This window comes from Sorghum bicolor, chromosome 4 (assembly GCF_000003195.3).
Source record: "Sorghum bicolor cultivar BTx623 chromosome 4, Sorghum_bicolor_NCBIv3, whole genome shotgun sequence".
NCBI classification, from domain to species: Eukaryota; Viridiplantae; Streptophyta; class Magnoliopsida; order Poales; family Poaceae; genus Sorghum; species Sorghum bicolor.
Window position 1 is genome coordinate 6,882,615 of NC_012873.2, and position 16,399 is coordinate 6,899,013.

The 16,399-nt window shown below is 42.2% G+C and overlaps 2 protein-coding genes across 2 annotated transcripts; one reads left to right on the plus strand and one right to left on the minus strand.

Annotated features, from left to right (window-relative positions):
• On the plus strand, positions 3,747-5,679 carry LOC8071649 (flavonoid O-methyltransferase-like protein Os11g0303600). Its single transcript, XM_002451691.2, has 2 exons — positions 3,747-4,728; positions 5,169-5,679. Exons 1-2 carry the CDS (start codon positions 3,928-3,930, stop codon positions 5,463-5,465), a joined length of 1,098 nt encoding a protein of 365 aa, XP_002451736.2. The 5' UTR covers positions 3,747-3,927; the 3' UTR covers positions 5,466-5,679.
• Positions 15,019-16,351, minus strand: LOC8071650 (23.6 kDa heat shock protein, mitochondrial). The gene is made up of 2 exons (XM_002453453.2): positions 15,787-16,351; positions 15,019-15,623 (listed from the first exon to the last, which is right to left on the minus strand). Exons 1-2 carry the CDS (start codon positions 16,055-16,057, stop codon positions 15,238-15,240), a joined length of 657 nt encoding a protein of 218 aa, XP_002453498.1. The 5' UTR covers positions 16,058-16,351; the 3' UTR covers positions 15,019-15,237.

The following is a 16,399-nucleotide window of genomic DNA, read 5'->3' on the forward strand; positions in this document are numbered from 1 at the left end:
TTCGCAGCCTAGGTCATTGCAGGTTACCGCTTTGATCGGGCACCAAATCTTCCTCGGGGCTCGCTCTAGAGTTTTTGGCAAGACCAGGTGATCTGCTAGAACTTTTCCCATCACCTGTGGTTCTAGCGCACGAGACCTCCTCCCCACAGTGCCACCGATCTTCACTCCACCGTGCTTTGCCTCCGGTCAACTTCAGCTTCCCCATCAGACCCTCCACGCCTTCCAACATCACCATGTCAGCAGATCGACCACAGCAGCAAGACTGTAACTGATGCCGGCTCTGCCAAGGGAGAAGGAGAGCACGACATCGTCTAGCCGGATGGGCCAAGGAGAAGCGTGCGTGAAAGGCATCCTAGTACCCATGTTTAGGGACCGGAATGGGAGTTAGCCCACGTGAGTAGAGAGGATCAACATTGACAACAGTTTTGTAACAACTATTCCCCAAGCACTCATCTGCTCTAATCAAACTCCTCTGATGTATATTCGTGCTTGCTTGCTACCTGTTTTACTTCTATCCTACCATCTTTGCATCCTGCTTACATCTGGTATCAGACTTCTTCGATTCTACTTCTCTACTATCTCTGATTTTCTCCGACTCATCGATAGCTCGCAACTGCTTTGGGTTGTTGAGATTGGCGTCGAATTTCTTCGATCCGATTTTTGTGTTTCCCAATCTTGTGACTTATACAGTTATACTACCCGCAACTGGTTCCATGAAGCACTCATCGGCAGACAGGATTTTTGGGTTTCTGTCTTCCATTTCGAGCCTTATGTCAGGGGAGTTGGCGAGAACAATCGACTGCACGACCTGTGACCAGTGCCGGCCCTGAGGTTTTAGGGGCCCAGGGCGAAGCCGAGATTTAGAGGCCCCTAATATACACATGGATGAAACACCTTTTTTAGAGAAAAAGATAGAGGGACAAAGTTTTAAGTCTCTACCATTTGAAAATGGAAAAATGGTACAAAGTGAATGAACTAAATTTATATAGAGAGTGTTAAAGATAAATGCTTAGGTACAATGCATATAAAAACTTTGGAGATATTTTATACAAAATATTAAAACTAATAAATAAAGAAGTAGGTTAAGCCTTGTCATATTCATATGCGCTTGGAGGAGGTAAGATAGTGAAGAAATCTAGCAAATTGCTCAAGCTTTCATGTCTTACTTAATAGAAGATGAAGAAAGCAAGTTAGCAGCGTAATGTACTGTCTCTGAAGAATAATATACATATTTTTCTTGAGCAAATAAAGCATAATATGTATAACTAAACCTAAACTATTATATGCTGGAGCCATAAGGGGCCCACCAGACAGCTCAAGAACGAAGTATTGTGAGAACCGAGAAGTAAATACATACAAGTACATGCATATACTCATGTGTGATAGATAATTTGGCACAATATACGTGCTAGTATAAAGTGAGCTGCATTTGTTAATCCTGCTGGCTAGCAAGTAGCAAGATGCAACGCCGGCATACATATAATGGTATACCTACGATGGGGCCCCTACGATGGGGCCCCACGGGATTGGAGGCCCAGGGCGGCCGCCCCGTCCGCCCGCCCTCAGGGCCAGCGCTGCCTGTGACAGAGCTCGGAGTTCATCCACATACAACCTGGTTTGTGAGTCGAGCTTGGAGAAGGGGGGTACGGCCAGCGGCCAGCGCTTCATGGATGGAATCCTGTCTGCCGGCGAAATGACTGCACAGGGCAGTGAAGGTAGCTGCTAGTAGCCCTGAGTACTATTCGTTGATTTAATATTATTTGAGAAAAACACTATTGAATGAATGATAGATACGGTTGATAAACTCAAACAAACATACTGAATATAGCTTCCTACCATGTGTCGATAGACGTACCGGAAGCTTACTGCGGTATTTGTTGGTGATTACACATTGTGTTGATGTCCCGTTGGGATAGACCGGGAAAGGCCATGAGCAGCCTGCCCTGTGTGTTGTCCGTGTGGACCATAGAAGCAACAAAATGATCTCTTATGCTATACACTACTTCATATATATGTTTCAAATCAAAATAAATAAACATATGGTATTAGAGAAGTCAACCAATTAATCTTAAATTTCATTAAATATATATAAAATACTAATGTTTATAATGTTAAATAAGCATCATTTTAATTAATCATATTATATTATTTTTATGCTAAACTTATTTAAAGCTATAAATATCCGCTAAACATAAGATTAATTAGTTGACTCTTTAGAATCTGGGATGCACATATATTGAGGCGAAGGAGTTGGCAGCTGCGGACAGCCAAGAGATTACTCGTCTCTGACAGTATAGATGCCTATTTGCCGTCTCTCTCCTACAGGACACCACGTGTATTCACGTTTCATGGATTCTGTATGCTTTGAAATCTTTTAGTTTTTTCCCCTTGCTCATATCGGGATGGAGATCGCGCGTGTATTTATTTATGCAACGTAATCTTACTATAAGTGTTTACACGTACTTCTACATTGACCTGCAGGTGGGTTATTACTCAACTCGGTGTTTATAGTCTTCTTTTCACAGCTAGCTAGCTAGCATTATCATGTTCAAATATTATTAGCAAAATTATTATACACCTCTGTTACAAATTACAAATTATTCTGACTTTTGTAGATGCACAGTTTTATATATTTAGACACATATTATATACTATGTGGGTAACAAAAGCTATATATTTAGAAAAAAAATAGAACGATCGATAGCATATGTTTAAATACGGTAAATCTCCTTAATACAATACACTTGAAATCGTGTTCTAGAAAACAAATAAATACAATAAGGTCTTGTTTAGTTTCCAAACCAAAAAGTTTTCACTCGTCACATTGAATGTTTCGACGTACACATAAAGTATTAAATATAAATAAAAAAAATAAAATAATTACATAGTTTAGTTAAAAATCAGAGATGAATATTTTAAGCCTAGTTAGTCTTTGATTAGTCTTAAGTGCTATAGTAACCTACCTGTGTTAATGACAGATTAATTAGGTTTAATAAATTCGTCTCTCATTTCCAGCCAAGTTATGTAATTTTTTTTAATATCCTTCCAATATCATGCGAAACAGAATAGTGTTTTTTTTCAAGGAGATGCTGTCGGTGCTAGGCGGTTGTAAGGGCATCCGCAATGGTGTTTAAATCGCTAGCTATTTGATCTCTAGGAAGAATATTATTGGTTCTCAATAGCAATTTGCAAATAGCTAGCTTAAGAAGTCGCTAGCTATTAGAAAGTCACTAGCTATTGTGGAGAGCATTGTGAGAGAGTTATTTCTAGAAGATTGTGCTAGATTAGCAATTTATGAGTCGCTAGCTATTAGGAAGTCGCTAGCTATTTGATCTCTCTCCTCGATAGCCAATGAAAGTGCTACTTTTTTATTATTTTTATACATCATCTCGCTAGCTATTTGTAAAGTGTTGTTGAGAGCCAATAGAATTCCTCCTAGCTAGCTATTTGATAACCATTGCGGATGACCTAAGTTTGCCGGAGAGAGACATAGATGGCACATTGATCGATGCTGCCATGTGGATTCTGAGTTCTGGCAGGAGATGCCTACGTCCCACGGGATACCACACGTTCCATGCAAATTCTCATTATTACCAAAGATTCTCAGTGATTTGAGATTTTAAATTAGTATTCTCCCTGATATCAGCATGCATGGAGATAGTGCGTATCCATCTAATGTGATTTCATGGTTGTTGACAAATAATATCAGCATGGAGAATGATGCCATGGGCGGTCTACAAATAGCTTGCTCTCCATGTCATCTTTACAAAACCAGCTTATACAACTGCCTCTCTCAAGCTCCTCGTATCAAATTAAAGCAGTAGCCATAACTATCGTGTGTGTCTAGAAATAGCTTGCTCTGCATCTCATCTTTACAAAACCAGCTCATCCAGCCTCTCTCAAGCTCCTCAGATCGGCTCGGCACCCATGAATATGATCCCTACCCCCACCAGCGATGAACTTCTCCAAGCTCATGCCGAGCTTTGGTGCCACAGCTTCGCCTACCTCAAGTCCATGGCGCTGCAAAGTGCCATCAAGCTCGGTATCCCCACCGCCATCCATCGCTGTGGTGGTGCCGCCTCCCTATCTGACCTACATGCATCTCTCCCTGTCCCTCCAAGCAAATGGCCATGCATGTCTCGCCTCATGAAGCTCTTAGCCGTCTCAGGAATATTCAAAGAGGACAAGCCAGACATGTACTGCCTCACCCCAGTGTCACGCCTCCTCGTGGAGGAGGACATCGACGATGGTGGTGGTGGTGGTGGTGGTGGCACGGCATGCCAGTCACAGTTCACGGTCATGGTCACTTCACCGTTCCATTCTGCTGCATCTCAATGCCTCCCCGAGTGGCTGCAGAGTGACGACGACCATGCCGTGGCGGAGACGCCGTTCATGATGGCGCATGGGGCGACATTCTATGGAGTTAGGGGCCGCGACTTGGAGTTCGGTGCGTTGTTCAATGAGGCGATGGCCGCCGATAGCCGCTTCGTGGCGGAGATCCTCACACGCCAGTGCGGCGAAATGTTTGCGGGGGTAACGTCTCTGGTCGATGTTGGAGGCGGGGACGGGACGACGGCCAAGGCCATTGCAAAGGCCTTCCCGCATGTGAGGTGTTCGGTGCTGGAGCTTCCTCAGGTGGTAGACAAGGTGCATGTTCATGGTATGGTGGAGTTTGTTGCAGGTGACATGATGAAGTTCGTCCCTCCGGCTGATGTTGTGTTACTTAAGGTATTCAATAGTTACTACTTCCTCAGTTCTAAAATAAAGTGTAGTTCTTTCTTTCCAAGGATCCAAACAATTTTAACTTTGATCAAATAATATATATGAAAGTATTCATATTTATAATAATAATTAGTATCATTAGATATATTACTAAATTTATTATTTACTCCCCACGTCTTAAAATAATATTACTATTATTTCCTATAAATATATATAGTTAAGCTTGACAAAGTTTGACCGGCACGAATACCATAGGGTTCACTTATTTTAGGATGAAAGGAGTATATCAGTTTTATTTACCTCATTTCATTTTTCAAGACGTGCACGTGGTTATTTATCATATTTGTGTTGTGTATATATAGGTTTATGACTTTATATGTTGATGTTATCTTTATCACAATTATTAATTGGTGAACTCATGAGATTGGCAAACTATCTTATTACAGTTTGTGCTGCATAATTGGAGTGACGAGGATTGTGTTAAAATCTTAAAACAAGCAATGTTAGCTATTTCTACTCGAGAACCAAAAGGAAAGGTGGTAATCATAGATACGGTGGCAAGCTCGGTGTCCAAACAGTCACTTGAAGCCCAACTTTTGATGGATCTATGCATGATGATGCTAACAACGGGCGAAGAGCGAGATGAAAAGAAGTGGAATAAGTTATTCTTGGAAGCAGCGTTTAGTGGATGTAAGATTAGCCACATATTTGGGTCTCGATCACTCATTGAGGTCTATCCATAGACGTTACTTGTGTATGCAAGAATGAGAACTCTCTATTATTGTACCATTATTATGGCACGGCAAAGAGGCAGTTTGCATGTCTTTTAGCCCGTACCTCCTTTGTTGTGGCTTTTTGGATTGTTTCTGTTTGTTCTATTAAGGGCACTCATAATGCAGACTCTATCATAGAGTCTAAAGTTATTTATTACCTCGAACAATGTGGATTTGGAGTCTAAATAAGACTTGGAGTCTTATTTTTTCTACTTCTTTCTTCAATAAATGTGCTGCCACATCAGCAAAATACCATAAATAATATGTAATTAAGTGTCTTGGACTCTATGATAGAGTCTTGCATTGTGAGTGCCCTAATGGAATTGTCAAACGACTTTGCTCCATTAAAAATACTTGCTACAACATTTGGTCCTTCCACACCAAAACACTAGAGTACATGATACTCTGTCCTCCGATTCAACGTTGTGTACGTGCTAACCGTTGCCGAGCACGTCCACAGTGGTTAGGATATTTTATTCTTCGTCTCTCACAATAAGCATAATAGATACGTATAAGTAGAAAAAATGCACAAAGTTAGTATTGATGATACTAACTTAAGGGGGTCACTACTGTTCCAAGTCAATGGACCATTGTCGGGCCTAAACACGGCGTCACTGTCTATTCCCAGACCCAACATTAATAGTAAGGTATCACTATGAGTACTAGATCCGACATTGATAGGATGATGGCCACTATGGCCTCATTTCCATTTTTATCAACATATATTTGTTTATTGAATTTAAATAGAGATTACTGTCTAATATTTTATATTTGATATTATTAATGTATCACATATATCTCACCGCCATCAAGATTATACTACAATTATATAGTTTAAATCTCCATGACTCCATCATATGATTCATCAATAATAAATATATCATAATTTGAAACCCATACATGATAGGTAGAGATAAACTCAATACAAAACCAAGTGTCATAAGGTACAAACCAAAGTCCGTACAAACATAATTACGTAAGCTACTAGTATATAAACATCAAATGAGACATAAGATCCAAATAATTCTAATCTACACACCATATTATACAACATAATTTTAGGAAAAAATGTTATAATTGATTTCATATTTTTCTGAGCGGAAATAAATTTCCTATGAATTTTCTAAGGTTAAAACAATTTTTGGGATTTTAAATTACATGTTTGAAAAATAGATGGTTTTGTGGATTTAATCCTCCTTAACTTTTAACTTTTCCCCTGAACTATGGAAATTAGGATACATGCATTAGAGCAAATATTATAGTGGACTGTAAGCTGATTAAATGCTGAGGTGGAGGATATAAGGAATGAGAGAAAGGAGAAGCAGATTGTAAGCTTACAGCCAGTTTAAGCACAGGAACCAAAAAACTTTGTAAGAGAGATATGTGGACCATATATTAATAGTGAATAGTTAACTATTGTATAGGTGGGCTGGAAAAAGGCTACAAAAAACCTTACAGCCATCAAATGAACTGTATTATTAAATTTGCTTTCTCAAGTGATATCCACGGGCAACTATATATGAGTCTCTACGCTAGCTAGTGAAGCCCATGAGTCCATGACGAGGGCCCAAACTTGCGCTCCAGTAACGACGGTACACGGTAGTCTCGTCCGTATGCTCATGTCAAACCAGCATGTAACCTACGTGCGACGGACTAGTTACTCCCTCCGTCCAAAAACGTACACAAACTCACAGCTAGAAAAGTCAGTTTAGCAAATTTGAGTAAAAATAAAGGGAAATAGTATCAATATTTATATTTTTCAAATAAGTTTGTTATGAATATATATAAAATACTTAATGTAATAATATTAATTATATATAATAAATACTAATATATCTATATACATTTGATCAAATTTAAAAAAAATAATTTCTTGAAAAGAGTGTGTGTTTATTAAGAAGGGTGTGTGTTTATTTGTTTAGACTGAGAACGCGAAAATCAGCCAACCAAACAGGCTACTCAATTAAACTCGTGGCATGCAACTTTGAGGAGTTTGGTTACCCGCATCACACTACCGGAGACGGAGTTTTTTCCGATAGCTCTCAAGGTTGCCGATGGCCGAGGAATCTGCCATCGGCAAAAAACAAGGTTTGCCGATGGCAAAGTGGAGCCATCGGAAAAACTATTGTTGCCGATGGCCGGGCCATCGGCGACAAAAGCCCATCGGCAACCGTCCAGTTTGCCGGTGGCCCGACCATCGGCGACTAAAAGCCATCGGCCAAGAATTTTTTTGCCGATGGCCGGGCCATCGGCAGACCTCCCCCATCGGCAAAACTTGCCAGGAGCGGACGGCCGCAGACACCGTCACGTTTGCCGATGGCCGCGGCTAACGGCAGACTATGGCCACGTGGCAGCCTGGGGAGCGCCCAGGCCCACCTTGTTTGCCGATGGTCGGCCGTCGGCATTGCCGATGGCTTTCCAAGGCCATCGGCAAACAATCAATTTTTTTTTGTTTTTTCCTTTCCAATTTTTTCTGGGACAATTTTGAACTTTTTAGCTATATTTCGTTGATTATTTCTGTTTCTTTTAATTTTTTCCGCACCTCAAGATTTGAACTGCAGGTACCTGAAATAATGCAGACTTTTGATTCGAAAAATGATATTCATGATTCTCAGAGTATGTTGAGGCCATATCTAGGAGCTCGCATGAAATTACGACCCTGTTGGCCTCGTAACATGGGTAGTGACGTGCCGGGAAAGTGTTTTAAAATTCTATAAAATTCAAACGAAGTCCAAAATTGACTTGACGAGTTGTGTTGGCATGGCATGTGTAGTGTGTGGTAAAAATTTCAAAAAGTTTCGAGCAAGTTGTGACGTTGGATAGTCAAAACCCAGACATCTCCACATGTGATCACGGAGTGCGCAGCAGATCGCGGGTCTTCAGGTAAGTGGAGTTTCATTCGTCGTTCGACCGTTTCACAAATAATGTACCTTGCCTTCAAATACAATCCACCATGCTCGTGTAATATTGCAGGCTCAGGTCCAGGAGGTGGTGGCCAACCAGAAGATGATGGCGCTTGCCTATCAGCAGCACGCGGCCTCAGTTGCGCAGCACTACGAGCAGGCGTGGTCGCAGATGTCCCAGCACATGCGTGCCATGGGAATGAGTGAGCCTCCAGCCGCTTTCTTCGCTCCACCTCCAGTACCTCCACTGCCACCTTTTCTTGCACCTCGTCCGGTGAGTTCCTACATTGCCTACTGCTTTAGCTTGTGATGCCAGTCCGCAGGTACTAATTCCATCACTTGGTCTTTGTGCAGACACACTCGGCACGTTCGAACCCAACTCCAGGTGCTAGCCCTCCAGCGAGTGCTTCTCCACAGGTTCCTCCTCCACACCCCGGTTTGGGTCCTTACCAGAGCCTCCTCCAGAGCGGGCAGCCGTTCGGCCCGACACGTCCACCGACGCAGGGGTACTCGTGGCCGCCGCAGGGGCAGCCCGGGCCGTCTCAGTTCCCCACGCAGCCGGGGTACTCGTGGCCGCCGCAGCCGCAGCCCGGGCCGTCGCAGTTACCTCAGCAGCTCGGCCACTGGCGGTACTCGTGGCAGCAGCAGCAGATGCAGAATCCGCAGCCGCACGGGGGTTGGCCTCAGTGGGAGGATGCTTCTGGGGGCTCGGGGACCCAAGGGGACGGCGCCACGAGCTAGGTAGCTTCTACTCCTTATTTTGGACCTTGTTGTGCCACGTCGGACATGTTTGGCCGACGTTGAACTTGTATGGATGCATTTGGACATGTTGGACTTGTATGGATGCACTTCTGATATGGACTTCTATGCATGGATATGGATTTGATGCTATATTATGTTTGAAATGGCGTATTATTGCGAATATATGTGATGAATGTTGTATATATTGCTTCTGATATCATGCTTGTGTTTAAATGTGCTGGAAATGGAAGAAAACAGGGAAAAAAAGGGAAAAAAAATTTCCCCACATGGTTAACCATCGCCAAACCTATGGAAATTGGCCCAGCGCGGCCCAGGTATGCCGATGGTCGTGGCCAACGGCAAAAAAATTCGTGAAATGATGTTTAAAAAACAAAATAAAAAAAATGCCGACGGCCCTGGCCATCGGAAAACAGGACTATTTGCCGATGGCCACGTGGCGTCAGCCATCGGCAAACCCGTCGTCAGCCTGACGGCGAGCCGGATGACGTGGAGGGTTTGCCGATGGGGGTAGCGGCCATCGGCAACCCTTTTGCCGATGGCTTCTGCTTTTGCCATCGGCAAACAAGTGTTTTCCGATGAGAATTTTGCCGATGGGAGGTTGCCGATGGCCACGTCACTTTGCCATCGGCAACCTCTTTTCCGATGGCTAAGGTCTTTTTGCCGATGGCTTCAAGCCATAGGCAAAAAGGTTGGATCCGGTAGTGTCAGTATTGGAACTTTCTTCTTCTCATATACGGATTTCCACTTTTTTCCAGCCTGATCGGCCGTCCTACATCTATTGGCTGCTGTAACTATGCCCTCACGGCAATCAGTGGCGGACGCAGAAATTGAAGATTGGGTGTACATGGTGTACATAGATACAGAAGCAAACCATTATAGTATATGTAAAATTAAAGCAAACAGTACTTGAGTATTGAGTACATTAGTATAATTAATTAGTTAATATATAGTATTTGTGAAGTCTCAACTGATAAAGGAACATTACAAATTTAATTGTGTCATGATGTGTTTTTTGTGCGGCTGTCGTGCCGCCTACTGGTGCCGAATTTGCGCCAATACCATTGAAATCAAACCGTAGGTGGCCGAGCGGCGCAGGTGGGGAACAAAATTTTTTGGTCGATTGAGAAAGGTGAGTTCAAGTAGGCAGGGCAAGTGCTTGAGGCACCGTCATGGACGAGCAGAGGCCATCACTTCTGGTTAGCTGGTTCCCTCCATGAGTTTGCTTCTTGAGCTAGCAGTCAGACCTAGCTAGATAGTGGAGGGGAGGAGGCAAGAAACGTGGCCTTTTTACTCTTAGGTCCTGTTTGGTTACCCACATTAAACTTTAATCTCTACCACATCGAATGTTTGGATATATGCACGAAGTATTAAATATAGTATTTACGAAACTAAAAACACAGCTAGAGAATAATTGGTGGGATGATTTTTTAAGCCTAATTAGTCTATAATTAGACATTAATTGCTATAGTTACAAATATGCTACAATACCTATTGAACTTTAGTCCCTTCAATCAAACACTCCTTTACTTAGATCAAATATACATAATTTGGTCTACTTATATGTACAATACATACAAATGTATAGTGCCTGTATTTTTTTTCTCAAAATTATTAGGTGTACATCTGTACACCCATGTCCATATACTGTGTCCGCCAGTGACGGCAATAGTGCTGTTTGCAGCCACAGCCCAAGAAAAAAAAGGACAGCCAATAAGGCTTCATTGTGTTTCTCACAGAGTAAGATTAATAAAGCTAAGTGTTTATCTATATATATACGATTATAATACAGCCAAGTGTTTATCTATATATAAGTTAAGTTATAACAGCCAATCTATAGAATAGTTAATGTTCTATTTATCTACAAAATTTATTATATGATTCCATTCTCTTTCCATTCCTCCTTATATACATCTCTATTTGGACCACTAGTACCTATGCTTTTGTAACTAGCTTGGTGCTTCTCTCTTCTATATTAGCAAAAATATTGATTAACTTGGCTATAATTAAGCCAATTGTTATACTTACTCGCTCTTAGGCTGACTCACACGTCATCGGCTTTTTATTTGCATTTCTAATTAGGCTGACTCACACGTTTCTAGTGAGCTTGACTCATATGAGGGCAACCGTAATGGTATAAGCCAGTTACTAGCTCTAAACCAAAGTGCTAGCTTTTAGCAATAGCTCATAGTATGATTAGACCCACATGTCACTCTCACATGATCTTGGAATGTGTCTATAAACCTAACTTTTAATCAAGAGCTAGCTTTTCTTTCTCTTCTATTAAAATATAAAAAAAATACTTAGAGCTAGCTTATGAGTCAGCCAGGTGCTGATGCAGTGCATAGTTTCTTAAAAATGTTGTTAACATAAGATTAACAACTATTAAGTGATATTAATATATTAATATATTTTAAAGTAGATTAAGATATTAAAAGTAAAATAGGGACTACTGCTAGAGTGTAGTTTACATAAGTTAAATACTATAAGATTACTTTCTTTTTTATTTTTATTCATTAATTCAAGACGATTCTATGCATACGAACCAAACACAATCTCTTTTCAGTTACAATATACACATGTCAATGACCAAATAAGATCAAGAGCAATTCCACTAGACTAAGTAAAACCAATCACCTTTCCCTATACCTAGTGATAATAAAGGGTATTGAGGCAAAAGAAACATGCTCCAGTAGTTCCCTTTTCATAAATTTTTTCTTAATCCCTCAAAATCCCACCTGAATCCCTCAAATAAAGGGGAACAACCACAAGTTTTTTCTCAATCCCCTTTCCCTCTTCTCCTGACACTGACAATTGGGTCCATCGGGCCATGGAGAAACTACCGTTGCCACCAATCGATGCATAGGGCGGAGAAAACCCACGACCACCGCTGTTGTGGGCCAACGAGTGCTCCGGCCAGCCACAACGCCTAGCCACTAGGGATGGCAACAGATTGGTAAGATACGGGTGGAGTAAAAGCCTTCCCTCAACGACGTCGTGATATTTAGCTAAAACCACCCTCGATGAGATTGATTTATGGGTGCAATGTCACACCTGCACCCGCACCGACACCCACAGGTGACTTGCGGGTTTTAGATCTGTGTTAATAAGAAGTTAACATAGAACAAAAAGATTATAAGATATAGAGAAAATGACACACAATTATCAACTTATCATCACCAATAAATCTGAACAACTTAAATGTAGTCTAGTACATACTATGTAGATAATATACTTCATATAAATCATCCTAAGTTCTACGTAGGTTTTAGCCGAATATTAGTTCTAGACTTCTAATTGGAGGTGGGAAAATAGAAAGAACATATATACTAGGCCCTCTTGAGGCAAGGTTGCCAAACGAGCACGAGAGAGATGAGAGATAAGGAAGAGAGAAGAGGAAGAAGATATGAGAGTTGAGGCTTACATGTGGGTCCAAAAAAAAGGTGGATTTTTGCTCTTACATCTCTACGGGTTATCTAGCGCTGCTGCTACAATAATTGAAGAGGGAGAAAAAAACAAAATGACGGCAGCCACTTTGCTTTATGAAGAGCCAGACATTTTTAAAATAACTAAATACATAAAAGAAATATACTAATATTTATGATATATAATAACCATCATTAGATAGAGCATGAAATGTATTTTTATAATAAATTTATTTAAAGATATAAATGTTCCTACTATCCTCTGTAAGGCCACCTTTGGATTGGAGGTTTTCCAACAAAAAACAAAGGACTGAGCAATCCTAAGGAACATGTACTGTAGGGGTTTTAGATCTGTGTTAATAAGAAGTTAACATAGAACAAAAAGATTATAAGATATAGAGAAAATGACACACAATTATCAACTTATCATCACCAATAAATCTGAACAACTTAAATGTAGTCTAATACATACTATGTAGATAATATACTTCATATAAATCATCTTAAGTTCTACTTAGGTTTAAGCCGAATATTAGTTCTAGACTTTCTAATTGGAGGTGGGAAAATAGAAAAAACATATATACTAGGCCCTCTTGAGGCATGGTTGCCAAACGAGCACGAGAGAGATGAGAGATAAGGAAGAGAGAAGAGGAAGAAGATATGAGAGTTGAGACTTACATGTGGGTCCAAAAGAAAGGGTGGATTTTTGCTCTTACGTCTCTACGGGTTATCTAGCGTTGCTGCTACAATAATTGAAGAGGGAGAAAAAAACAAAATGACGGTAGCCACTTCGCTTTATGAAGAGCCAAACATTTTAAAATAACTAAATACATAAAAGAAATATACTAATATTTATGATGTGTAATAACTATCATTAGATAGAGCATGAAATGTATTTTTATAATAAATTTATTTAAAGATATAAATGTTTTTACTATCCTCTGTAAGGCCACCTTTGGATTGGAGGTTTTCCAACGAAAAACAAAGGACTGAGCAATCCTAAGGAACATGTACTGTAGGTGTCTTTGGTTCACATGTAGAATCCATAGGAATACTGTCGGTACCCTATGTTTTCACAGGATTTTATGGGGAAAAAACATCTGCTGGAACCTCTTTGTTTCATTGGCTCGCGCATGGGAACGCTGAAAGGATCAAATCAATGCTTTTGCTGGTGTGCTGATCCACAGGTTGGTGGCGTTCTTCGCCTTGTTTACATCCAAAACATTTTAGATTTGTTATTGTAGCACTTTTATTTATATTTAGTAATTAGTGTTTAATTATAGGTTAACTAGGTTCAAAAGATTCATCTCATGATTTATAGATAAATTATATAGTTAGTTATTTTTTATCTATATTTAATGTTTTATGTATGTGCTATAAAATTTGATATGATAGAGAATTATGAAAAGTTTTTGGATTGGGGTGAACTAAACGAGGCCTAACTGATGATGTTTTTTTTCTATAAACACAGTTGTCACATTGTTAGTTAAACCAATCCTATAATTCATATTCCTATTAATTTCCTTTTTTACGATAAAAAAAGAATTATATTAAATGATAACTGAGTACATCAAACACGTTATAGACACTTTAGATTACAATATAGTACTCACACTGTGTAAAGTACAACTCAAAACCTAACCTGTTAGATGCTTTGCAGTATAGATGACCGCATAGGCAGACACTCGGCAAATGGTTGAGAACAAATGCCCAACGAACGACGACCAATATTCCGGTAGACAGAATTGAGGAACTTCTTCTTTCTGGTGTCGTCTTTCTTCTTCTTTCTGCCACCGAAGAGTGAGGATGACTAATCTGAAAATTATTCTTCCTAGTCCTTCATTGTGGCTAGATCTAACCACAATAAAACAGAGAAGAGACTAGAGAAAATTATTCCATAGCGGCGCCATCATCTCCGCCTTGATTTCGCCGTTCGGAAACAAAAGTCTCCATATCGTCATGTCGATAAAGATGTTGACGCTGAAGTTGTCGTCCTTATCTTTAACAGAGTCGCCATGGAGAAGCCGATTCCACCTCTCCTTCACCGTCACTGGAGAGGAGAAGATAAAACTCCAATACTAAAAATTTTAGTATGGAAAGACACTAACCCTAGACTCGATCTACTAAAGAAAAACTTATTAGAAACAATAGATCTCCACTCCCTTCAACCTCTAGCGAGATACCAGAGGAAAAAGAAATGGGACCAGCGACGCCAGAGGAAAAAGAAATGGGACCAGCGACGGGGCGCTAGGATAGGCTCTATACCCATCCAAACACTCTATTCATATTAGTTTCCTATGTTTTCTATTCCTTTTTACGGTTGCAATCCTACAAAATTCTTACTATACTTTTTCTATTCCTATTCATGTATTTAAAAGGGGCCTAATTTTATCAAATTTAGAAAAGTATAACTCCTCAAAAAACAAGACGTGTACGTATTTTAAGATGGAGAGAGTATTCTTTTGATAAGTACAATTTTGATGGATGATCATGCCATTCTTTCTTTACACGAGATTTTATTTCAGGAGACATCTGCTGGTGTGCAGCGCAGACGCGCTCGGGGCGGATCAGTTGCACGATCTCACACCAATACACAACGGTCACGAGCTCACGAGACAAGAAGCACGCACACGAGTGACACGACACGCATCATCATCACTGGACCTTGACCTCGGTGACGTTCCGCCTGCGCTCCCCGGTGCGCGGCACGGTGACGTACAGCACGCCGTCCTTGACCTCGGCGGTGATCCCGTCGGCGCGCGCGTCGTCGGGTAGCAGCAGGCTGGCGTGGTACCCGGTGGCCGCCGACCACCACTCGCCGCCCACCTCCTCCCCGTGCTCCCGCTTCTCGCCCTCGATGACCAGCACCCCGTCCTCCACGGCCACGCGCACGTCGTCCTTGCCGAGCCCCGGCACCTCGAACCGCAGCCGGTACCGCGCCTCGTCCTCCCTCACCTTCCCCGACAGCAGCCGCGACGGCGCCAGCCGCTCCAGCGGCCTGCTCAGCGTCTCCGCCACCTGCGACAGCGCGCTCCCGAGACCTGCATGCGTGCGTCAACGGATGCTTACGCGTCAGTCAGTGTCCATGGCCGGCCGGCCGGCCGGCGGCGTGCATGGGCGTTGCTCAATCAAGACGATGGCCGGCCGGCCGGCGTGCATGGGGGTTGCTCAATCAAGACGACGGGCTGGTGCTATAGGCCGTACCGTCGACGAGGCGGAACGGGGTGAAGTCGCGGAGGTCACGCCACGCCCAGCGTCCGCCGCGGCGTGCGGGGGCGGAGCGCTCCTCCGACACGGCGACCTCCCGGCGGCTCGCCTCGCCTGAGGCGGCAGAGTCGGCAGCCGACGTTGACAAAAGGGCGCGAAGCTTCAAATCTGTCTCCGGGGCTACGGCGTACGCCGGCCTCGCCAGCGCCTGCGCGCGGCCGGCGGCGACGGCGAGGGCCCTGTTGAGGCACAGGCGAGCTAAAGCCATGTCGAACTCGAAGCCTTCGCCGAGCTAGGCACTTGACTTGATTGTCGCTTCGTCGAGATGCAGTGCAGATGGTGATTGTGTATTTGTGTGTGTTCATATAAAGCGGCAGAGGCGGCTTTGCACGCCACGGATGCAAGCTGAGAAGGCCGGAGAGGCATACGGACACTTCCATCACCTTCTAGGCGCGCCGAGCATCCATGGAAAGCAGATTTGACATAGGGATATACTTATACTCAAATGTAAGATGTTGGTAAACTTTTTTGACAAATCAAATGGCAGTGGCAGCCAAAAACTTTGGCTTGTCCAAATTTTGGCCATCACAAACTTACCAGGCTCCCGTTT

Bases quoted from the DNA above. Each gene is read 5' to 3' on its own strand.
- LOC8071649 (XM_002451691.2), top strand. From the start codon at position 3,928: ATGAATATGATCCCTACCCCCACCAGCGATGAACTTCTCCAAGCTCAT. The intron at 4,729-5,168 runs GTATTCAATAGT...ATCTTATTACAG, and splicing joins CTGATGTTGTGTTACTTAAG to TTTGTGCTGCATAATTGGAG.
- LOC8071650 (XM_002453453.2), bottom strand. From the start codon at position 16,057: ATGGCTTTAGCTCGCCTGTGCCTCAACAGGGCCCTCGCCGTCGCCGCC. The intron at 15,624-15,786 runs GTACGGCCTATA...GCACGCATGCAG, and splicing joins CCCGTTCCGCCTCGTCGACG to GTCTCGGGAGCGCGCTGTCG.